Raw genomic sequence first — 23,629 nt, 5'->3', positions numbered from 1 at the left:
TGGGCTCTGAGGTCAGCTGAACTTGGATTCAGAATCCCAGCTCAGGCACAAGCCGTATGACCTAAGGGGCATTACTGGTCCCTCTCAGTTTTCATGTCTGTAAAATGGGGAGAAAGGTAATTATCTGCCTCGTGGGGTCATTATGAGGGTCAATAAGATCATGCTGGCGCAAAGTGAGCTGTTCACAAAGCTTGGCTGTTAGGGCTGCTCTCCTCAAGGGCTGCGGTGGCCTCTCGAGCCCCTGGGAACTCGCCTTCCTGTCGCTCCCTGAGTGGTCCTGGGGCACCACACTGTCCACACAAACAAGAGGGAGGTCTCCCCATCTGATCCTGAGAACATCAAGCCACGTGGCAGGGAAGGCAAGGAGGCAGTTCCTCGTTGTTATTTAAAATAAGGAATGATTCTTTTTGGATCACCCCGTTCTTCAGAGCCTGAGTGATGGAATGGGATATTGTGCGCACCTTTAGCCGAGGTTCACTGTGTACCAGGCAGTGGTCCAGCACCTTCCATACACCATTTCATCCTACTACCTCCTGATGAGGTATCATATCATTAATGTCCCTATTTTATTTTATTATTTTTTTAACATCTTTATTGGAGTATAATTGCTTTACAATGGTGTTAGTTTCTGCTTTATAACACAGTGAATCAGCTATACATATATCCCCATATCTCCTCCCTCTTGCATCTCCCTCCCACCCTCCCTATCCCACCCCTCTAGGTGGACACAAAGCACCGAGCTGATCTCCCTTAAAGGATTAGTGCAGGGGTGGAAAAAAATCAGGAGGATTTAAACATACTTTGAAAAGAAAGCTCCCACATGAGCTAAAACAAAGTTACAGGCCAGGTTATAGGAATCTAGGTTACATGGCAAATTGTTACAAAGTAGCTTCCAGGGCTTCCCTGGTGGCCCAGTGGTTGAGAGTCTGCCTGCCGATGCAGGGGGCACGGGTTCATGCCCCGGTCCGGGAAGATCCCACGTGCGGTGGAGCAACTGGGCCCGTGAGCCATGGCCGCTGAGCCTGCGCGTCCGGAGCCTGTGCTCCGCATCGGGAGAGGCCACAACAGTGAGAGGCCCGCATACCGCAAAAAAAAAAAAAAAAAAAAAAAAGTAGCTTCCATGTCCTGGCTATTGTAAATAGAGCTGCAGTGAACATCATGGTACATAACTCTTTTTGAATTATGGTTTTCTCAGGGTATATGCCCAGTAGTCGGATTGCTGGGTCGTGTGGTAGTTCTATTATTAGTTTTTTAAGGAACCTCCATACTGTTCTCCATAGTGGCTGTATCAATTTACATTCCCACCAACAGTGCAAGAGGGTTCCCTTTTCTCCACACCCTCTCCGGCGTTTATTGTTTGCAGATTTTTTGATGATGGCCATTCTGACTGGTGTGAGGTGATACCTCATTGTAGTTTTGATTTGCATTTCTCTAATGATTAGTGATGTTGAGCATCCTTTCATGTGTTTGTTGGCAATCTGTGTATCTTCTTCTTGGGAGAAATGTCTGTTTAGGTCTTCTGCCCATTTTTGGATTGGGTTTGGTTTTTTGATATTGAGCTGCCTGTAAATTTTGGAGATTAATCCTTTGTCACTTGCTTCATCTGCAAATATTTTCTCTCATTCTGAGGGTTATCTTTCCATCTTGTTTATGGTTTCCTTTGCTGTGCAAAAGCTTTTAAGTTTCATTAGGTCCCATTTGTTTATTTTTATTTCCATTTCTCTAGGAGGTGGGTCAAAAAGGATCTTGCTGTGATTTATGTCATAGAGTGTTCTACCTATGTTTTCCTCTAAAAGTTTTATAATGTCTGGCCTCACATTTAGGTCTTTAATCCATTTTGAGTTTATTTTTGTGTATGGTGTTAGGGAGTGTTCTAATTTCATTTTTACATGTAGCTGTCTAGTTTTCCCAGCACCACTTATTGAAGAGGCTGTCTTTTCTCCACTGTATAGTCTTTCCTCCTTTATCAAAGATAAGGTGACCATATGTGCATTGATTTATCTCTGGGTTTTCCTGTTCCATTGATCTATATTTCTGTTTTTGTTCCAGGACCATACTGTCTTGATTACTGTAGGTTTGTGGTATAGTCTGAAGTCCAGGAGCCTGATTACTCCAGCTCCGTTTTTCTTTCTCAAGATTGCTTTGGCTATTCGGGGTCTCTTGTGTTTCCATACAAATTGTGAAATTTTTTGTTCTAGTTCTGTGAAAAATGCTATTGGTAGTTTGATAGGGATTGCATTGAATCTGTAGGTTGCTTTGGGTAGTATAGTTATTTTCACAATGTTGATTCTTCCAATCCAAGAACATGGTATATCTCTCCATCTGTTTGTATCATCTTTAATTTCTTTCATCAGTGTCTTATAGTTTCTGCATACAGGTCTTTTTTTCTCCTTAGGTAGGTTTATTCCTAGGTATTTTATTCTTTTTGTTGCAATGGTAAATGGGAGTGTTTCCTTAATTTCTCTGATTTTTTGTTGGTGGTGTATAGGGATGCCAGAGATTTCTGTGCATTAATTTTGTATCCTGCAACCTCACCAGACTCATTGATTAGCTCTAGTAGTTTTCCTGTAGCATCTTTGGGATTCTCTATGTATAGTATCATGTCATCTGCAAACAGTGACAGCTTTACTTCTTTTCCAATTTGGATTCCTTTTATTTTTCTTCTCTGACTGCTGTGGCTAAAACTTCCAAAACTATGTTGAATAATAGTGGTGAGAGTGGACAACCTTCTCTTGTTCCTGATCTTAGTGGAAATGGTTTCAGTTTTTCACCATTGAGAATGATGTTGGCTGTGGGTTTGTCATATATGGCCTTTATTATGTTGAGGTAAGTTCCCTCTATGCCTACTTTCTGGAGGGTTTTTATCATAAATGGGTGTTGAATTTTGTTGAAACCTTTTTCTGCATCTATTGAGATGATCATATGGTTTTTCTCCTTCAGTTTGTTAATATGGTTTATCACATTGATTGATTTGCATATACTGAAGAATCCTTGCATTCCTGGGATAAACCCCACTTGATCATGGTGTATGATCCTTTTAACGTGCTGTTGGATTCTGTTTGCTAGTATTTTGTTGAGGATTTTTGCATCTATGTTCATCAGTGATATTGGCCTGTAGTTTTCTTTCTTTGTGACATCTGTCTGGTTTTGGTATCAGGGTGATTGTGGCCTTGTAGAATGAGTTTGGAAGTGTTCCTCCCTCTGCTATATTTTGGAAGAGTTTGAGAAGGATAGGTGTTAGCTCTTCTCTAAATGTTTGATAGAATTTGCCTGTGAAGCCATCTGGTCCTGGGCTTTTGTTTGTTGGAAGATTTTTAACCACAGTCTCAATTTCAGTGCTTGTGATTGGTCTGTTTGTATTATCTGTTTCTTCCTGGTTCAGTCTCAGAAGATTGTGCTTTTCTAAGAATTTGTCCATTTGTTCCAGGTTGTCCATTTTATTGGCATATAGTTGCTTGTAGTAATAATCTCTCATGATCCTTTGTATTTCTTCAGTGTCAGTTGTTACTTCTTTTTTTTCTAATTCTATTGATTTGAGTCTTCTCCGTTTTTTTTCTTGATGAGTCTGGCTAATGGTTTACCAATTGTGTTTATCTTCTCAAAGAACCAGCTTTTAGTTTTATTGATCTTTGCTATCGTTTCCTTCATTTCTTTTTCATTTATTTCTGATCTGATCTTTATGATTTCTTTCCTCCTGCTAACTTGGGGTTTTTTTGTTGTTCTTTCTCTAATTGCTTTAGGTGTAAGGTTAGGTTGTTTGTTTGAGGTGTTGTTTCTTGAGGTAGGATTGTATTGCTATAAACTTCCCTTTTAGAACTGCTTTTGCTGCATCCCATAGGTTTTGGGTCATCGTGTTTTCATTGTCATTTGTTTCTAGGCAATTTTTGATTTCTTCAGTGATCTCTCGGTTATTAAGTAGTGTATTGTTTAGCCTCCATGTGCTTGTATTTTTTACAGATTCTTAAATGCTGCTTTTAATATTTTTTCTTTGTAGTTAATTTTTGATAGTTTAATTAGTATGTGTCTTGGCGTGTTTCTCCTTGGACTTATCCTGTATGGGACTCTCTGTGCTTCCTGGACTTGATTGACTATTTCCTTCCCCATATTAGGGAAGTTTTCAACTATAATCTCTTTGGATATTTTCTCAGTCCCTTTTTCTCTTCTTTTTCTGGGACCCCTATAATTCGAATGTTGGTGCATTTAATGTTGTCCCAGAGTTCTCTAAGATTGTCCTCAATTCTTTTCATTCTTTTTTCTTTATTCTGCTCTGCAGTAGTTATTTCCACTATTTTATCTTCCAGGTCACTTATCTGTTCTTCTACCTCAGTTATTCTGCTATTGATTCCTTCTAGAGAATTTTTAATTTCATTTATTGTGTTGTTCATCATTGTTTGTTTGCTCTTTAGTTCTGCTAGGTCCTTGTTAAACATTTCTTGTATTTTCTCCATTTTGTTTCCAAGATTTTGGATCATCTTTACTATCATTACTCTGAATTCTTTTTCAGGTAGACTGCCTATTTCCTCTTCATTTGTTTGGTCTGGTGGGTTTTTACCTTGCTCCTTCATCTACTGTGTGCTTCTCTGTCTTCTCATTTTGCTAAACTTACTGTGTTTGGGGTCTCCTTTTCGCAGGCTGCAGGTTCATAGTTCCCGTTGTTTTTGGTGTCTGCCCCCAGTGGCTAAGGTTGGTTCAGTGGGTTGTGTATAGGCTTCCAGGTAGAGGGGACTAGTGCCTGTGTTCTGGTGGATGAGGCTGGATCTTGTCTTTCTGGTGGGCAGGACTGCATCCGGTTGTGTGTTTTGGGGTATGTGTGACCTTATTATGATTTTAGACAGCCTCTCTGCTAATGGGTGGGGTTGTGTTCCTGTCTTGCTAGTTGTTTGGCATAGAGCGTCCAGCACTGTAGTTTGCTGGTGTTGAGTGAAGCTGGATCTTAGCATTGAGATGGAGATCTCTGGGAGAGCTTTTGCCGTTTGGTATTACGTGGAGCTGGGAGGTCTCTGGTGGACCAATGTCCTGAACTCGGCTCTCCCATCTCAGAGGCACAGGCCTGACACCCAGCAGGAGCACCAAGACCCTGTCAGCCACACGGCCAGGTATGTGGGGAGTTTCTTGCCTTTTGGGAAGTCTGAGGTCTTCTGCCAGCGTTCAGTAGGTGTTCTGTAGGATTTGTTCCACGTGTAGAAGTATTTCTGATGTATGTGTGGGGAGAAAGGTGATCTCCACGTCTTACTCCTCCACCATCTTGAAGGTCTCCAATGTCCCTATTTTAAAGGTCACCATCATCCACCATTTATAAAGAGAAAGATTGTGTTTGCATTTCTGGAAGGATGTTTATCAAATTAACTAATTGGAAATAGGCTCCGTGTTAGGGATCTTTTCTTTTCCACCTTTTCAAACTTCCCTATTAGCTAGTTCAGAAACTGAGCATGTATTATTTTTATAACTGAAAAATTTCAATAAAAATAACAAAAAGGCAAGAAAGGGTAGTAACCCAGAGTTGTAGAGGGCGTATGGTATCAGGCTGTCCTGTGTGCTGCTGCCAAAGGGAGTACGAATCAGCAGGCTCTTTCTGGAGGGCAGAAAGGGTAACTTGCATACATCATCCACGACCTTAAAACTGTGTACTTCTAAGAATTATTCTAGGAAATAATCAAATAGATGTGCACAAAGATATCTGAGCAAGGATATTTATAGCAGTATCATTTAATAATCGCAGAAAGACTCCGAATGCTCTGAAACAGAGGATCATCGTAAACTTTGGTAATCCAGGCACTGTAGTATTCTGTAGCTATTAACATCGCGTCAGCATGTTGACACAGGGATGCATTCATAAAAGGTGAGAAAGTGGTATATTTAGTGTGATAACATTTTAATTTTCTTTTATTATGGTGAAATATACAAAGCATAAAATTTACCATTTTAACCACTTGTAAGTGTACAGTTCTGTGGCATTAAGTACATTCACCTTGTCGTGCAACCATCACCGCCATCCATCTGCAGAACTTTTTCATCATCCCAAAGTGAAACTCTGTACCCGCTAAACAGGAACTCCCCACGGCCCCCTCCCCCGGGCCCTGTAGGACCACCATTCTACTTTCTGTCTCTATGAACCTGACTGCTCTAGGTACTTCGTATAAGTGGAATCATACAGTATTTGTCCTTTTGTGACTGGCTTCTTTCACGTAGCGTAATGTCTTCAGGGTTCATCCACGTTGTAGTTTATGTCAGAATTTCCTTCCTTTTTAAGACTGATTAATATTCCATTGCATGGATAAGACCACATTCTGTTTACCCATTTGTCCATCAATAGGCACTTGGGTTGTTTCCACCTTTTTTTGCCTATTGTGGATAATGTTGCTACGAACGTGGGTACACAAATATCTGTTCAAGTCCCTGCTTTTAATTCTTTCAGTTAACTTTTAAAAAATCCATCAACATGCATTAAAAATTAACTAGAAGAACATATATCAAAATGTAATAATACTTCTGGGTGACGAGACTATAGAAGATTATGTGTATGTTGTTCAGTGTTTTACAACTAATCAGACTTCCAAGCTGAAGTTACTTCTGTATTTTAAAAAAGAGAGACTTTTTTGTGAGGTGACTGTCAGGTGGATGCCCAGGTAACGCCCATGAGGCCCCCCAGGAGTGGCTGCTCAGCCCTGTCCCCACCCCACCCCCATGTTTCTGCAGCGGCCATGCAGCAGATGCTGACCGAGAGCTGTAACAGCCGGCTCATCCAGATGGCCTACGAGTCTCAGAGGCAGAACCTGGTCCAGCAGGCCTGTTCCAGGTAAGTTAAGGAAGAGGCTTCCCGAGTGAGGGACTTTGGGGAGCTGGCTCAGGGCCCAGGACCGTAGGGTGAGAGCTGGCACTGGAATCTCCTGCCTCGGGCCACCCCACCCTGGGCCATGATGTCAGGAGCAAGTTACCGCTGGTCTAAGTGATTTTTCTAGTTGGACCCTAAGGAAGCACAACAAGCCGATGACAGAGCTCGGGTTTGACCCAGGCTGTGCTCTTGACTATGGTGTACTTATAAATCTCCGGGGGTCATGGGTGGGGTGCACTGGAGGGGGGATGGGGATGGGGCTGCCTTCATGCTGACAGCCATTTTGGGTCTGGCCTTCCAAGTTCACCCCAGCACCGTGGCTTTGTTGAAGGACCTGCAGTGCCCGGCAGAGCCAGTTGAGAAAAGCTCCTTCGATGCTTAGCAGCCCCCGACAGGGACAGACCGACAGCCCTGGCTGCCCGTGTTTCTCCTCCCACCTGGGCGGCTCCAGTGCACGTGCCGCCTCCTCCCCGCCCCCGGGCACCTGGAGCACGCCAGCCTCCCCGTGTCCCTGCGGATGCAGGGCTCTCCCTCCTTCCTGCTGGTGGGACCTTGTTTTTAGGAGCGTGGGCACTAGGGCCAGACAGTCGTGGATTCACATCCCACTTCTATAACTAACTGTGAAGTCTTAGGCAAGTTATCTTCCCTCCCTGAGCCTCCATTTTCTTATCAGAAAAAAGGGATAAATCACAGTACCTACTCCTAGAGTTGCTGGAGGATTTAATGGGCATTAATGATCACACTGTCTGCCACATAAGGGTCCAATAAATAACAGCTACTATTATGAAACAGACAACCTTAAAACCAAGATTGTACCAAAGTATGGACATATTAGGTTTGCAGAGTTTGGATTTTTGTGCCAAAGTCACTAGACTTGCTCTAGGGCGACGAGAGCAGGTCCACGGCCAGGGTGAGAGACACTGGGGTGGAGGGTGAGACGTTAGTGCCCGGGAAGGACAGCTTTCTCTCAGCCTGAGTGGCTCACCTGGGAGGTCATGAGCTCCCGGAGTTGGTGGAGGTGGGTGGGCAGAGGCCAGGCAGCCACTTCAGGGGGGGCATCGTAGGAAGGATTCCAGCGGAGGGGTGGATGATGGGGCCCGGGAGATCATCTCCCCAGCTCTCTGGAGACAGAGACTCCGTCACCCTCCATCCAGGGCCATGGGATTCAGACAAAGCTCCATGTCCACCCCGCCCCCCCCAAGCCCAGGATGTGGCCCCCAGCAGGCGCTCCATGAGTATTGTTGAATGAATAAATGGTTTATCTCCGTCTCCTCCAAGGTGCCTGGCACATAGCAGGTGCTCAGGAAATGTTCATGAATTTGCTGTGTTTCTGGCAGCATGGCTGAAATGGATGAGCGGTTCCAGCAGATCCTGTCCTGGCAACAGATGGATCAGAACAAAGCCATTAGCCAGATCCTGCAGGAGGTGAGCCCTGGGGGCAGGGGCTCAGGAGGGGGGCAGGAGGGACGCGGGGAGCCCGGAGCAGAGCGGCGGAACTCCACGTGGAGGCGCTGTCCTGGACTCCTGGACAGTGTGTAAGAACCAAGATGCTTAGGGAGCTGAGAAGCGCACTGACCGTGAGGATGAGGGGCAGGGAGAGGCCTCTCTGGGTGGTCGTTTCCGCTCCCTGAAGTCTAGAGAAGCGCCCTCCCCAGGCAGCCGCTCCCCGTGCTGCGTGGGCTCCATCATGAGGACATGATGGGCAGAAGGCGGTGGCACCCACCCCGTGGAGTGAGCCCCCAGACTCCTCCCTTCCAATCCCGCCGCACCTCCATCTGCTCTCCCGCCGGCTTAGCGGGCGCATAGCAGGTGCTCCTGAGTGGACGGGACCAGGAAGGACCCCTGTGATTTCCTCCCTCCTGTGTCCAAATTGTTCAGTCCCAGCTTTCCCCACAGGCCCTATTGGAGTCTCATTTCCCGACCCTCGCATCCCCTCCCTCCTTTCTTCCTCTGTGATGTTGTCCTGCCACTCCCTGACTCATCGTTTCCTCTCTCCTTTCTCCCCAACTCCTATCTCTCTCGTCTTCCAAAACGCTTTGACTTAGTATTTGTGAGATTGTCTGAGGAAAGTGCTCTGTTTCTTAGAGGGCATGTCAGGCCTCGTGGTTAAGGTGAGGCTGAGAGCTGGACAGACTTGCATGCTAGTGCCAGCCGGTTCACTTCTCCGAACCTCACTTTCCTCATCTGTGAAATGGGGCAGTGAAGGTCCTCTCGTCGTCGCCTCTTCCATGTGCAGCGCGGGAAGAGCCCTGAGCACGGTGTCCAGCATGTAGTAAGCGCTTAATAAGTATTATTTTAAAAAATTAAACAAGTAACCTGAAAAGTTGTCTCTCTAAGAAACAGAAAAGGCACACATTAAGGTGTCTGACGCAGATTTTGTTTTCCCTGCGGGCCCCCTGAGTGGCCGTGCTCTCTGTTGCAGAGCGCCATGCAGAAGGCGGCCTTCGAGGCTCTCCAGGTGAAGAAGGACCTGATGCATCGGCAGATCCGGAAGCAGGTGAGCGCAGGCTGCGGCCTCCCCCCAGACCCACGCTGTGGGCTTTCAGAGGCGTGAGGAGGGGGCTCCAGGCCAGTCCGACAAGAGGTCTCCCCGGCACCTCCCTCCCCTCACTGAGCCTCGTGGAACCTACTCAGGGCGTCAGGAGGTGCCTGGGCAGCACTGTGCATGCCAGCAGGTGAGACCTGTGCCTGCTGCGCCTCCTGATGCCCAGGGCTGAGGGACAGGAGGCCTCGACCGCTTGGCGGCCACAGGCAGGGCTCCTCGGCCGGCTCAGACCCCAGGGTCCCCGTCGGCCCAGATGGAGGAGCTGGGACAGGCTGACCCCCACCTGAGCGAGCAGGCAGGGCCTGGTGTCGGCTGAGGAGTGGCCTGGGCCTGGAGGGGAGGGGCTGTGCTCTTGTCCGGGCTCTGCTGCTGACCTGCGGGCAGCCTTGGGCGAACGCCACGCTGGGCCTCTTGGCCACCCGCTTCCAGCAGGGCTGTGTCTGGCTCGCTGGGCTCCCTGAGCGCGTGGCCTGGGTGGCGGCAGACAGAGCGAGCTTTCAGGCTACGGGACGCATGTCACCTCGTATTCAGCACACTTTGAATTTCACATTTTGCATGGTTGTTTTTTTCTTTTTCTTTTTGCCAAAACCAACTTACCTTTTTATTTCCCCCTTTAATTTCAATCCCACATTGCCAGACATGAATCTCATTCCTCTGACCAGGGGTTGGTGGGGTCATAAGAACATAGGGACAAAGGTCATAGGCACAGGGTAGAGAAGTCACTGGCCATGGGGTCTGACCCCGAGGGCTAAAAGCCCCCAGTCACACCCTGAAGGTATGTGGTGACTCCCAGACATTCTCATTATGGGTGGTTTTGACCCACCAGGCCAGCTCTTCCCCTTCAGACAGGCAGGGACATCCCAAGGAAAGGGCACACTCACTCACCCGCTGTGTGTCCTTGGGCAAGTTACTTAACCTCTCTGAGCCTCGGTTTCCTTGTCTGTAAAATGGAGGCAATAATACCTCCTAATAGGTATTGATGAAATGATGCAAATAAATTGCACAGCACAGTCCTAGCATGTGGAATCTCAATAAATATCAGCTACTACTATTATTGTTCTTGTTATTCAGTCCCTTCCATTGCCCTCTGCACTCCTCTGTGACAGCTGTTTAGAGGAAGCAAGAGAATTGGACTGGGAGGAGGCTCATTGAGAATTCCATGTCTGTTCTTCACTCTGGTCCCCACCTTGAAGGAAAGCCCCTTCATTCCACATACCTTGACCAGCACCCATTCTGGGCTGGCCCTGTGCCCGGCTTTTGATCAGCAGTACTGTCCAGGACAAGAGGGTCCACGCCGCAGAGCGTTCAGGGCCATGAAATAACGAATTCTTTTTAAACCCCCGCTGATGAGGTTCCCAAGGTACACAGGTCCCCTTCGTTGCAGAGCGCCCCCAGAAAGGATTCTTAGATCCACTTGGCCATCCAAGAGCAGCGGCACAGGATTAAACCGTGGTTAATGTGAATTAAAAAACCCCTGTCTCGTCTTCTGTTTAGATTAAGTTAATAGAAACTGAGTTATTGCAGCTGACACAGCTGGAGTTAAAGAGGAAATCCCTGGACACAGAGGCACTACAGGTATGTAGGGCTCCCTAGCCTGCCCTGTCCCCCACCCCACCCCCAACTAATGCACCCACCGCCTCTCAGCTGCTCTCCAGCAGACAAGACAGTGATGCTGGAGGAGGCCCTGGCCCCAGGAGGCTCGTGGGAGCCCGGTCTGGGGGCCGAGCGCAGCGCAGGCGAAGGTGAGGGCTGGGGGTCAGCCCGTCGCCAGGCAGGAGGGTCAGAGGAAGGAGGCTTTCATTGCCAAGGCTCTCCCAGGCGCATCTCCATCTCCGCGTTTTCTTTGTTTTGGGGCTGGGTTGCTCCTGAGCTCCCTGTCTCTCTCAGTCATGCTTCTGGGGCGCTGGTTCTCACGGCTGACATCCTCTGGGGAAGGAGCTGTCTTGGTGTTCCGAGGATGTCTGAGGAGAGGGTCCAGCTGTGGCTCTGTGAACTCCAGCCTGGGTGTCCTGCTCACACAGATGTGGAGGCTGCAGAGACTAGCAGACAGCGTTCTGGGCTGCAAATCTGGGACCCGGGTTGTCCTCGCACAGTCTTGCCGTGTGACCTGGCTGGGGAGGCGGGGAGGGGCAGCCCTTTCCCTTCTCTGTACCGTAGTCTCCCCAGCTGTACGCAGAAGGGTTGGATCAATGATGTGTGAGGACATGTGCCCCGTACCAGGCTTTTGAGCAGAGCCTTCTGTCTGTCACCATCCCTGTGTCTGTCCTCAGTGGAGCAGTCTTCATTTGTCCCATGGGCTTCTCAATGCAGGAGAAGAACGCTGAGGTCTGGAGTCCCACGGGTCTGTCACCGTATGACTTTAGGCAGGTTACTTCCCCTCCCTGGGACTCCATGTCTCCCCCGCATAAAAGGGAAATGGTCTTCCAGGCCCAGCCTGTGTCTCAGGGCCATCAGAGAGGAGTGGACTAGCAAATGGAAAGGCCTCAGCCTTGCGGGGTTGGCGGAGCTCTGAAAGAAGATGCAACCACCGTGCTTGGTGGGTGCCCATGCATCCTGCCCATTAGAGCTGTGGGGCTCCTGTTTTCGGGGTCTCCATGGGGTTTCCAAGAGGAGGAGAAGAGTGGAACGCAGACCCAAATGGGGCTTTCTCGGGTTTGCACATCACTCCGTCTGCGTAGAGCCTTCCTGGCTGGCGTGGGTCCCTCACCCACCCTCCCTCCCGCTGTTTGCTTCTGCCCACGTGCTCCGTAGTCAGTGAGACTGGAGTCAGGTACCTGCTGCTCGTCATTCCCTTTGTTTGATGTTTCTTACCACTGCACTGTGTTCGGTCACTAGATCCCGTGCCTGGCCTTACCCCTTGGGGAAGGGAGGTACAGGCTGGTGAGAAGGTGGGGAGGGGATGCTGGGGCAGAGAGGCCCCTCTGCTCTGTTCCCCAACTCTCAGCCTGAGATCAGGGACAGAGCCTTGAATGGAGTCGGACCCACTGTGGCCCCTGGCTGCCAGCTGAGAACTGAGTGAGGGGGATCCTGCTGCCGCGCTGCGGGGACTTCTTGGGCCGGGGTACTGCGAGTTTCCCAGCGCTGGGCGTGGTCTTGTGTTGCAGGAGATGATCTCGGAGCAGCGCTGGGTCCTGAGCTCCCTGCTCCAGCAGCTGCTCAAAGAGAAGACACAGCGAGAGGAGGAGCTCCGGGAGATCCTGGTGCGTCTGGCTTCCGCGTCCAGAGTCGCTCATGGGTTTGCTTCCCCTAAATGCTCTTGCCGTTCTTAGGAACACTTTCATTAGTCTAGTAATAGTTGTTCATCAAAGAAAAAATGGAAAGTACAAAGGAAAAGAATCTCACTCCTGAGAGTTGTCTGTTGCTAATATTTTGAGGTATGTTTTCCAAACATCGGGATGCATGTTTATCGTGGTGCGTGTACGTGCCTGTAACACGGAACTGCACCCCCGTTTCCAACCAGCTCGTTCGCACCTGCTCTTTCCTGTCTTTCGTGTCCTCTGCGTTCCTTCCGTGGCTGCATTGAGATGGGCCCTTGTTTGGCCTATTGTCGAGCATACTTCCCGTTTTTTACTCTTAATAAGCAAGGCTGTCTCGGCAGCTAAGTATCTGAGAACAGCCACGGGTATTTATTTGCTCAGGACAGATGCCCAGGAGAGTACTTGGTGTGTCCAGGGCAGACCATTTAGTAAGCCTTCGACAGGAGTTGCCCAGCTGCCCCCTCGACCCAGATGGGTTTGACTCTGGCAACCATCAGGGTGGCAGAGCCCCCTTTAGGGGGGCAGGTCAGGGTCACTTCCTCCAGAGCCCAAGTGCACCTGAGTGGTCAGGACCCAGTCTTTCCTGTGGCCTTGTTACCACCCCAGACGTCCTCTGAGCTCCACCGTGGGCCAGGCCCTGTGCCGGGGATGGAAAGGAGCGAGACCAGTTTCTTCCCGAGCCCTGCACGAGCCCAGATGGTGTGTTTGTGCCAGTCAGAAGCTGCCTGTTCCTCACGGTGCCTCACGGCCATCACCTCCAAATTGCATTAATGTGTGACCCGCTCCCTGAGTGCTGTGTAAGGGGCAGCCATGCCGTGGCCGTGGCCGTGTGCTCCCGCCCTCAAGGGGCCTTGGGGACTCTGCACCTCATCAGGACATGACCATCAGGGTCATGGGCTCCCAAAGGGAGGTGTGCCCACAGCCCAGAGAGGGCCAGGCCGGAAAAGGGGAGCCAGCTCGGCAAGGTACAGGAGGGACCACTAGGGGGAGCTGGGGAGGTGCCTGCAGTGTAATCCTGCCGCCCACATCACATCGACCCCCAGCGCGGCTGCAGTCCTGGGTGGGTGGCTTGGTGGTTGAGAGCACAGGCTCCGAGCAAGACAGACCTGGGTCTGAATCCTGGCCACGACACGGGCAGCTCTTTGACCTTGGGCTGGCTGGTATTCACTCTGGACTAATCACTCCGTTTATTCACCTGTGAAGTAGAAACTACTTCACAGAATCGTGAGAATTAAGTACAAGGGCATCTCCCAGTGCACAGCACGGTCTGGCATGAAGTGCCCTGACGCTGCTGCTGCTGCTGTTAGTATCGTGTGTTCACTGCTGTGTCCTCAGCGCCCAGAACAACGCTCAGGAATGTGTGAGTGATGGAGGAATCGGCTTGAATGGCATGTTTCTAACTCTCCGGCTTCGTCAGGTGAAGCCCACTCCAGAAGCCGAAGGTGTCCTTAGCATCTTATTTCTCTCCCTGCCTGGCACCCAGAGGACACACTAAGCCTTCTTGGGGGAAGGAGACGGCTGCCTAGTACTTTGCTCTTCCCATAAGCAGATGAGAAGGTGTCCCCCTCCAAGTCATGATGGCTGGGGAAGGGGGGCGGGCACCAGGTGTCAGCAGCCCAGGTTCCGGTCCCCCCACCAGGTATGCTGTGTCTGAGATCGTTCTCAGCAGTAAAGTGGGGGTAGTGATGCTTCCTGCCTTTCCGGGCTCAGCAGTTTAAAGGGTGAGGCAACAGTGGGTAGGCACGGTCTTTGTAAAATACCAAGTCATCCACGTGCTCAGAGGAGCAGAGTTCACAGGTGTCACTGTCATTGTTTCTATTCACTGACTTGTAACTAACAGTGTCTGCTTCCTTCTTGGCAGACGGAGTTAGAAGCCAAAAGTGAAACTAAGCAGGAGAATTACTGGCTGATTCAGTATCAGCGGCTCTTGAACCAGAAACCGTTGTCCTTGAAGCTGCAGGTGAGGATTGCTGGCGCCCACCCTGCAGGAGCCTCTGGCCTCAGCGGTGCCCGGCTTCCTGACCTGTCCAGTTTAATTCCATTCATATTTCTGGTGACTAAGTGCACCAGGTCCCCCGGGCAGGGACAGAAACGAGAGGGAGGAGCATTGGTTCTGGTGACTTTTCAGTCACTTCTGGGCGGAGCAGAGACCCACAGCCCACTGTGCGCTCACCAGCGCAGGGGCTGCGGATGGGACAGACGTGGTCCCCAGTCTCCCCCACCTCCCCCACCCCCTCTCCCCCTCCCCCTCTCCCCCTCCCCTCCCTTTCCCCCTCACACACATGCACACACACACACCCTTTTTTTTTTTTTTTAATAAAAATGGAGTCTTTCTTGGGAACTCCCTGGCGGTCCAGTGGTTAAGACTCTGCGCTTCCACTGCAGCAGACACAGGTTCGATCCCTGGTCGGGGAGCTAAGATCCCACAAGCTACGTGGCACGACCAAAAAAACAAACAGGAGTCCTTCTATAAGGCAATTCTGGCAACTTCCTTTTTCCCCCCAACAGTAGTGACAGGCTGTTGTCCAGGCCCGTGTGCGTAGATCTCCTCGTTGTTCCCAGACGACTGCATGAGCCCTCACTTGTTTAAACAGTCCCCTCTTGATGGGTACTTAAGTTGCTTACGTTGTCAAGTTTACAGAGTGGCAGTGAACTAACTTCCTCGTGCGTCTATCTCTATGCCCTTACATATCCATTTTTGTAGGAAAAGTTCCAAGAATACGTTTTACATATTATGTTGTATGTATTTGAACTCTTCGTTTGCTGTTGTGAGTAAGTAATGGCTTCTTGGTTTTTTCCCCCATCCGTGGTGCGCTTGGCTTCTCCCTTGCGTCTGTCCTGTAGGAAGAAGGCCTGGAGCGCCAGCTGGTGGCCCTCCTGGTGGAGCTGTCGGCCGAGCACTACCTTCCCATCTTCGCCCACCACCGCATCTCACTGGACATGCTGAGCCGGATGGGCCCTGGGGACCTGGCCAAGGTGGGCAGCAGCTGCGCCTCGGGGGGGTCGAGGGCGGCGGGCAGGGCGCTGGCCCGACCCAGCCAGGCCGCTTGCTCTTCACGCAGTTCTTGGTGAGGCCCGTGTCATCAGCTGTCAGAGCCAGAACGTGTGCCCCATCTGCCCCCCGTCATGTGGCTACAAAAGCCAGGGCTTATGGGTGCTGCTGACCCCAGATTGGTGCCCCCCGTGTCCCCCCCCACCCGTTCAGATTGGATCTTCACCGCGTAGGGCTGGACAGCCAGGACCTTGGAGCTCATCTGGACCAGCGCCCTCCCCACCCCATGGATTTAGTTATCACAGCAGCAGCGCTGCCCGAGCCTGGTACACGCTGCACTAATTCATTTACCCTTCAAGAGAGACAAGTACCGATGCCGGCAAATACCTGACGGCGGCAGGCGCTGTTCTAAGCATGTGTTATATGTGGATTCATTGAATCTTCCCAACAACCTGGGCGGGCACGTGCTGACACTGTCATCACCTTTCGGATAAGGAGGCTGAGACACAGCAAGGTAGCATTTGGCCCGAGGTCGCACAGCAGAGCCAGGACTGGTGCCGGGGTCCATGCTGTTGACCGCTCTGCTGTACTGCCCGGCCCTCGGCAGACGCAGGCACCGGGGCTCAGAAGGGCGACACGACTGTCCCCCACGCTCGGGAGCACCCTCTCCGGAGGCTGAGGGACTGTGTGATTCTGGCACGGCCCCTTCTCAGCAGCTCAGCCTCGGTGTGAACCACCTGACCGTGCAAACTGTGACAGAGGGTCCTGACTCCTGGTCGTCACGGGGGTGATGGGAGGTCATGGGCTGAAGCTGTCAGCACAGCCCCTGTGCGGGCTTCGCACTTGCTAAAGTGTAGCTGTTGCTGGTGTTGGTTTCCCTCTGCTGTACGGATTGTCGGGCCCTCGTGGGCCTCCACCTTTCCAGCTGAGGGTGCTGGAAGCCAGGGAGGAGGTAGTGGCTCTGACCGTGCTGCACAGTAGGTCCCTTGCCCAGCCCAGGCCATGACCTGCCCTCCTTGGTCCAAGCAGGTGGGCGTCTCGGAAGCCGGCCTGCGGCACCAGATCCTGCGCAGAGCCCAGGAGCTGCTGGACGCGACCAGGGCCCGGCCAGGTACCGATGCGGAGCCCTCTCCTGAGCGGAGCCCTTACGTGTGGGCTGCGGTTGGGGGCGTCCCCTGTTTACAGTTCAGGACGAGTCCTAAGGGCCACTTCTAACCCTGGCCAGTCCTTAAGCTTCCCTCCTAAAGGAACAATTTATAAATGGGAAAAGCAGGCTCCAAAAATGGAAGAAAAGAACTTTTCCTATAGCAGTTTTGGGACCCTTCTGGCTTCCCTAAACCCACCCTACTAGACGTCGGGAACCACACACTCAGGATCCCTGGAGTAGAGGGAGAAATCAGCCAGACCCAGCGCCCACCCCGTGCCCAGCACTGCGCCCCAGGACAGGCCTGTGGTTTGGACGTAGAAAGGTGTTTGTGATGGTTGTGAAGGAGGTGCCCTGCCCTCATCCGGAGGCCCGGGAGAGGGCAGGTGCTGTGGCTGACCCAGGGGAAGGTCTCCTGTGTGCCGAGCAGGATGGGTATCGGGCATTTGACGACCACCATGTCAGGTCACCTTTGCTGCAGCCCCGTGAGGTGGGCACCATTGTTACCCGCGTCTGAGGGATGAGGAAACTGAGGCAGAGACAGGTTAACCCTAACCCTAACCCTTAGGGCTTCTTCCTGATTGTGGCCGCCCTGCAGGGAGGGGCTGGGCTGGAAGGCTCCTGAGCTCCAGAGGGCAGGAGAGCCTCAGGAGTTTCCCCAACAGTTCTCTTTCTGACCCAGGACTCAATATGTGTTACATTAAATATAGAAGTGCCCCTTACAGTGATGGTTTGGGGGGGACACCATGTACCCCTAGAGGGTCTAGAGTGGTTGCGATAGGCTTTTTAAAAAGAAAACTTCAGGTTTTTTAGCATTATAAAAAGTGCTACTTGTAATTTAACCCGTAGAATAAATGAAAAACATGAACTGAGGGGACGGGGATCAGGGATGGAGAGAGACTTGAGGGTGTCGCTGGTGCACGTGGTGTGATAATGAGAGAGACCGATTCTGATGTCCTCCTTCGCGGCGGTTGGGACCCAGGCAGGGGACATGCTGGGGCCTCTGCCAGGAGACAGGGGGAGCAGCCTTGAGAGCTGCTCACTCCTCTCCCTGCCCCTCGGGGCCACCTGCGCCTGGGCCCCTGGGTGGAGAATCTGCGAGCGAGGTCCGGTCCTAGCCAGGGCTGCTGCGGGGCAGCTCTACCACCAGATGGCCCTGTGGCCTCGGGCAAGTGGCTTCCCCCTCTGAGCCTCCTGATTTCTCATCTCTGACAGTGATGAGCCCTACTTGCAGGGTGGCTGTGAAGGATTCAGAGTGTTAGGGGCAAGAGGCCCCAATTAACCGGTGCCCCAGCTGTCCCGTTTTACAGGTGGGGGAATGAGGCTCAGCAAAGAGAAATAAGAGCGTGTGTAGGAAGGCAGGGTCCTGGTCGGATCCCATCCCGCTCCGGCTCCCTGCCACTTGGGGCAGGCGGGGCCGGGGAGGCCCCAGGGATCGGGGTCAGGTGGGCGTGACCCAGCCTCAGCCTCTCTGTCCCCACAGAGCTGCCGAAACCACCCCAGGGCGAGGTCCTCCCCACGGCCCCTGAGGAGCTTCCCGAGGCAGTAAGACCATCGGCCCCCTGCGCGGAGCTGGAGGCCCAGACCTCGGAATGTGTTGTGTGCCTGGAACGGGAGGTAAGTCTGGGGCAACAGGCCCAGTGCCTGCCGTCCGGAGCCTCCCGGGCAAAAAAACAGGAAATTAAAATGACCCATGATCCCATTACCCAAACATGAGTAATGCTATGTTTTCTGGGCCTTTTTCTTCGAGAGTTTTTTCTCCCACTTAGGAAGTTTCCCTTCGTATATGTATTAAGTCATTAAATATCAACAACACAATTTTCTCTGAAGAGACTTTAAAACCTGTTTTTAAAAATAACAAAATTGACGCCTATTATAAAAATTCAGCAATGTAGCACGTAAAATACTCCCCCTCCCCCGAGTGTGATCCTGCTTAGAAAGCTTGCCACGTGAGCAGTTTGATTACCCTATGGTTTGTTTGTTTGTTTGTTTGTTTTGCGGTACGCGGGCCTCTCACTGTCGTGGAGCACAGGCTCCAGACACGCAGGCCCAGCGGCCATGGCTCACGGGCCCAGCCGCTCCGCGGCATGTGGGATCCTCCCGGACCGGGGCACGAACCCATATCCCCTGCATCGGCAGGCGGACTCCCAACCACTGCGCCACCAGGGAAGCCCTACCCTGTGGTTTTTGCTGGGCTCAGGGAATGCGGTGATACAGGGGGCCTTGGTGGTTATAAATTTAACCAAACCCCTGCTCTGGGCCCTGGAGGTGGCTTCCTAGCTCTTGTTATTACCAACAGTGCTATACTGAACAGCCTTGAACAGAATTTGGAGCACATCCTTGGTTCTTTACTTAGGATAACTTACTAAAAAGAGGAAATGCTAAAGCAAAGAACAGACACACTTCCATGGCTTTTAATCCATAATGCTGGGGTGGTTTTGAGACCGAGGGGGCCGGGCAAAGTGCACAGAAAATCCAAAAATTGGGAACAACGTGCACATCCAGCAGCTGGGCTGGTGAGATAGGGCGGGGCTGTGAAACGTGCGGCTGTTACAGAGAGGGGCAGACAGTGACCATACGGGCGGTGGAGCGTGACGACCGTGCTGTCAGATCTTTGGGGGCCGGGGGCCTCACTTGCCCCATCCCCGGGGAATCAGGCCGGGCTGGTTCCCAGACACTCCCGCACTCTCTCCTCAGGCCCAGATGATCTTCCTCAACTGCGGCCACGTCTGCTGCTGCCAGCAGTGCTGCCAGCCCCTGCGCACTTGCCCGCTGTGCCGCCAGGACATCGCCCAGCGCCTCCGCATCTACCACAGCCGCTGAGCGCCGGCCGCCGCCCGGGCCTGACACCTCCAGCCCCACCTCTGCTACCTGCGGGCCCAGGGCTCCAGCTCCCGCTCTGTTCTCCATGGACTAGTACGGGCCCCTCTGTCCTGGCCCAGGCGGAGACAGGAGTGTTCCTGACCAAGGACAGAGCCAGCGTGAATACCGTGGAGGAGAGAGGACCCCTCGCCGCACGAGGACAGGGTCTGGGGGGTGGGGTACCAGCATGCCTCCATCTGAGCACAGGCCTGAGTGTCTCAGCTGCCTCTGGCAGTCACGCCCCCCCCCCCCAGGAGCCTCCTCGGGAGCCCGGGCAGTGCTGTCCCACGGGGCAGGGTGGTGGGGGTGCAGGAGGGCCCTGGCCGAGGGGAGAGGTGGGGAGGCCACCGTGTCCTCGGACTGCCTGGCCAGAGTGTGTTCAGGGCGGGCCTGGTGCCACAGCGACGTCGGCCCCCCCTCGCCTCCCTCTGCTCTCCCCGCACGCTGGGCCCCTCCTCTCCCAGCTCTGCACCTCCTCACCCCACGCAGCTCCAGGGCAGGTACTGAGCTTTGCAGACCCAAAGCAGTAACGTCAATAAACCCATCTCCAGCCGCCTCCTCCAGAGTCATCACTGGGTCCTGATGGAGCCCGGGGAGGGGGAGGGGGTCGCAGCTGAGTCAGAAGGGAAGCGGGGAGGTGCGGTGTTCCCAAAGGTGAAGTTATCCAAACCTCCCTTGTTGCAGGTGGAGAGACCAGGGCTCTAAGAGAAGGGCTCAGAAAGTCTGCGGAGCTTGTGGTGCCGTGTGGGCTGTGCTACGTGCTCTGTTATCGTTACCCCAGACCAGGGGGCTGGATGTCCCGGGCCCTGCGACAGGAACGTGGTGGCGCTGGCTCTGGAGCCGAGAAGCATCTTGAGCCCTGAACCCGTGCAGCCACGCGGTGGTTCACCGCACAGTTGCAGGAGCCGTGCTCCTGGTACTCGCCGTAGAGCTGCACCTTTGTCGTGCGCCTTCTGGCAGGCAGACAGCTCTGAGCCAGGGGCAGCTTTTCCTTTGGGCTACAGGCAGGCCTGCTCGGGGCACCTGGGCTCTGCCTCCAGCTAACTCTGACTGACTCTGGCCAACCTTCCACATCCTAGTTCCCCATCTGGTCAGCAAGGGACACGATGGAGCCCTGACGTAGGCCGGCGGCCACCAGGGAGCCCTGACTGCTCATCGCAGGCACAGCGTAAGAGCCGGCGGGATGCAGGGGACAGGCCCTCACTCTCCCTGCCTTGTTGTGACAGTCCTGCGGGCTGAAACAGGACGGATGAAAGGCCCATGTGGTGTGAGTCCTGCTTTCCAGGTACCCGGGGGACCTCTGATGGTTTCCCTCCCCACACACCCTGCTGGGCTCTGCTAAGCTAAGAGGGGAGACTGAGGCCTGAGGTGGGCAGGGCCACCTCGCAGAGCACAGTGTTTGGCGGGTCTCCTTGAACCCTCAATAGGCCCCCCCTTTTATAGACGAGGAGCCTGAGGTTGAGTTCAGTGCCTTGCCAAGGTCAACAGCAAGACTGCAGCTGAGCCCCTGCTTCCTCACCTCAGCCCTTAACAAGCCTTCAGCCACTGGCCACCGTCCCCCAAGGTGATGGGGGCCCCATAGCCTCAGCCCAGGTTCCCCGCCTTCCTGGACCTCAGTTTACACATCGGTGAAATGTGACAATGGTGCCCGCCGCCTGGAGCTGCCGTGAGGCTCCTAGTCTTGCAAGTAACGTGCACGGCCCACAGTAAGTACTAGCTGTGTGAGCAGGAGTCTTACACACTGGCATCACTGTTTGGATCTAGTGTGAGCCTCGGGCCCACCCGCCGTGGGCACCCAGGGCCACGTGGCCATAAAGTAGCTGCCCTCCTGCCCTCAGCATTGCCCGAGACGGCCAGAGGTGCACCCTGCATGGATCTGGCTGAGGAAGCCGTCTGAGCTGCCAGCAGGCGGGTCACCTACCTGCTGTGTCCCTTCTCTCCAGGCCTCAGTTTTCTCCTCTGTAAAATGGGATAATAGAACTCTGGCCATGCACCTGTAAGCACTCGGTCAAGCGGCCATCCCAGAAAGTAGAGGTACACAGGTGCTCCTAGTCCGTCTCCAGCAAAGGTCTCACCCTGCTGGGACCACACGTGGGCCACTGGCTTTAAATAAAGCATTTATTGATTAGTAGAAGCTTAAACAGTTTGCATAATATTTTCAATACAAGATTTGAGGATGATTTGGAAAACCACAAAAGAAGGCACCAAAGGAGAGCATCTTCAGACGGAACGTGTTGGTAAAAGAGGTTAGTGAGGCGTTGAGTTTAGGGCTTGGGGGACTGGGGGGGGGCGGGGGTCCCTGAGCACCAGCCAGTGCTTCACGTCCTGTGGGTCCCAGGGCCCGGTCCAGGAAGGAGATGAGGGGATGGAGGAGGCAGGGCTGGGATGGCGTTGACGACCCTGAAGGACTCGGTTTCTGCCCTGCCCACCCTCCCCTCCCCTCCCCTCCAAGCAGCAGGGGAGGGGGTGTGGGAAGGCCAGGAGGCCCCAGCCCCTGGGGATGGTCTCGGCTTGACCCTCACCCCAGGAAGGGGGATGGCTGGGCCCCCACGTGACTCAGGACATTTGAAGAGTCCTGGAGTTTTCAGGATGGGGTGACCGGAAACTCAGAGCACAAGGGGCCGAGCCCCAGCCTGACGCAAGAGCTCAGTGGTGCCCTGGCCCTGGGGTGCCTCGGCCCATCCTCCTGCCCCTCACGAGCCCCGCAGCTCCCTGGGGGGACAACGCGTACCTTGGAAGTGGCCTGCAGAGTCCACACCCACCCGGCCCTGCCACTGAGCAACATGCCACCGCCCCCCACCCCCCGAGCCCAGCACGGGGACAGAGGAACTCCGGAGACTGGACCCCAGCAAGTGGAGGGGGAGGCAATGGCCCAGCTTCCAGCAGCCCTCCATCTGCCACCGCGCCCACCCTCCCAGCAGTACCTCTGCAGAGGTCACGCCCTCCTTCCCTCAGACACGCCCTCTCCCTCCTCTCCCCAGACCAGCCCATTCCAGGCCTTTCTTGTTCTCTCCTCAGGCCCACGGTCCCATCCCCCTCCGCGAGGCAGCTCTCCCCCAGCCTGAAGGCCCCTCCTTGCACATCCCCTCACCCGGGGCAGGACAGCAAGGCCAGTATCCTCTGGGGCCCAGCCGGGAGGAGGGAGGAGCGGGGCCAAGACGGGCCTCAGCGCTCCGTCTTCCTGGTTCCAGCGAGCCCCTTGGTGCGAGCAGAGGATCCATGGGCTCTGTGTCACAGCAGATGCTACTCTTACCGCCCTCTTCCCAAGGAGGGCAAGACCCACGAGGGAAACGGGCCACAGAGGCGGGGCAGGGACGCAGGGCTCAGGGACCCAGGGCCACCGCGTGCTCCCAGCCCCCTCCGCTGTGCTCTGCCCCCGGCAGGAGGAGGAAAGCCGAGATCATCCCACATAAGAGAAAACAGGCCGACCAAGTGTGACCAAACCCAATAAAGTGACTCAGGTGGGCCCGTCTCCGCCCCAGAGGTGCCACACCAGCCTGGCCCCATCCCCACCTGGAAGGCAGAGATCCAGCGCTCCCCGCCCAGAGCCGAGCCTTCCAGTGCCTCAGGGAGTGGCCCGTGCGCCATGTCCAACAGAAGCTCGGGGGCGACTGGCCTAGAACTCAGTCTGCACCCCTGCACCGTCCTCGGTGGTGGTATGGATTGGGGGGCGGCCGCCAGGGCCGGACACCTGCTCCCCGGTCTCCTGGTCACTGGGCTTGGGAGGCTCGAGGTCCGAGGCCTTTCCAGGCGGGAGCTGCCGGAGGGGTGAGGCAGGCGGTGAGGCGGCCTCAGGGGCTGCCCCGGGCTGGGGGCTCTCCTGGGCGGGGGCCCCATTGAGCAGGGGGCCGGCCAGCGGGGGGCTCTCAGCCTGCAGATCCCGGGCCAGCAGACCACGGAGCTCGGTGATGCTGTCTGCGGACGCAGGTGGTAGGGGCTCAGGGACAGCCTCGAAGGGCAGCCCCACCTCCTCGTCCTGGACCACGGACACCACCTG

General features: G+C 53.6%; 2 protein-coding genes across 6 annotated transcripts in view; one reads left to right on the top strand and one right to left on the bottom strand.

Annotated features, from left to right (window-relative positions):
* Nucleotides 1-20,188, top strand: part of LRSAM1 (leucine rich repeat and sterile alpha motif containing 1) — a 46,610-nt gene extending 26,422 nt beyond the window's left edge. For all 5 annotated transcript variants that reach the window (XM_060154304.1, XM_060154303.1, XM_060154306.1 and 2 more), the window contains 10 exons: nucleotides 6,697-6,796; nucleotides 8,170-8,257; nucleotides 9,255-9,329; nucleotides 10,872-10,952; nucleotides 12,482-12,577; nucleotides 14,496-14,594; nucleotides 15,479-15,610; nucleotides 16,656-16,737; nucleotides 18,254-18,387; nucleotides 19,468-20,188. In XM_060154304.1, coding sequence (XP_060010287.1) covers nucleotides 6,697-6,796; nucleotides 8,170-8,257; nucleotides 9,255-9,329; nucleotides 10,872-10,952; nucleotides 12,482-12,577; nucleotides 14,496-14,594; nucleotides 15,479-15,610; nucleotides 16,656-16,737; nucleotides 18,254-18,387; nucleotides 19,468-19,593 — 1,013 coding nt within the window. In that variant the 3' untranslated portion in view covers nucleotides 19,594-20,188. The remainder of the gene's footprint in view (nucleotides 1-6,696; nucleotides 6,797-8,169; nucleotides 8,258-9,254; nucleotides 9,330-10,871; nucleotides 10,953-12,481; nucleotides 12,578-14,495; nucleotides 14,595-15,478; nucleotides 15,611-16,655; nucleotides 16,738-18,253; nucleotides 18,388-19,467) is intronic.
* A 1,548-nt stretch (nucleotides 20,189-21,736) lies between these two features.
* The window catches only part of NIBAN2 (niban apoptosis regulator 2), a 53,069-nt gene continuing 51,176 nt past the window's right edge, over nucleotides 21,737-23,629 (bottom strand). The window contains exon 13 of the mRNA XM_060153681.1: nucleotides 21,737-23,626. Within this exon, the coding sequence (XP_060009664.1) occupies nucleotides 23,249-23,626 (378 nt within the window). The 3' untranslated portion in view covers nucleotides 21,737-23,248. The remainder of the gene's footprint in view (nucleotides 23,627-23,629) is intronic.

The sequence above is a fragment of the Lagenorhynchus albirostris genome, chromosome 7 (genome assembly GCF_949774975.1).
Source record: "Lagenorhynchus albirostris chromosome 7, mLagAlb1.1, whole genome shotgun sequence".
In the NCBI taxonomy this organism is placed as follows: Eukaryota; Metazoa; Chordata; class Mammalia; order Artiodactyla; family Delphinidae; genus Lagenorhynchus; species Lagenorhynchus albirostris.
The sequence above is the reverse complement of the archived record's forward strand: the minus strand, read 5'-3'. Positions and strand labels throughout refer to the sequence as shown.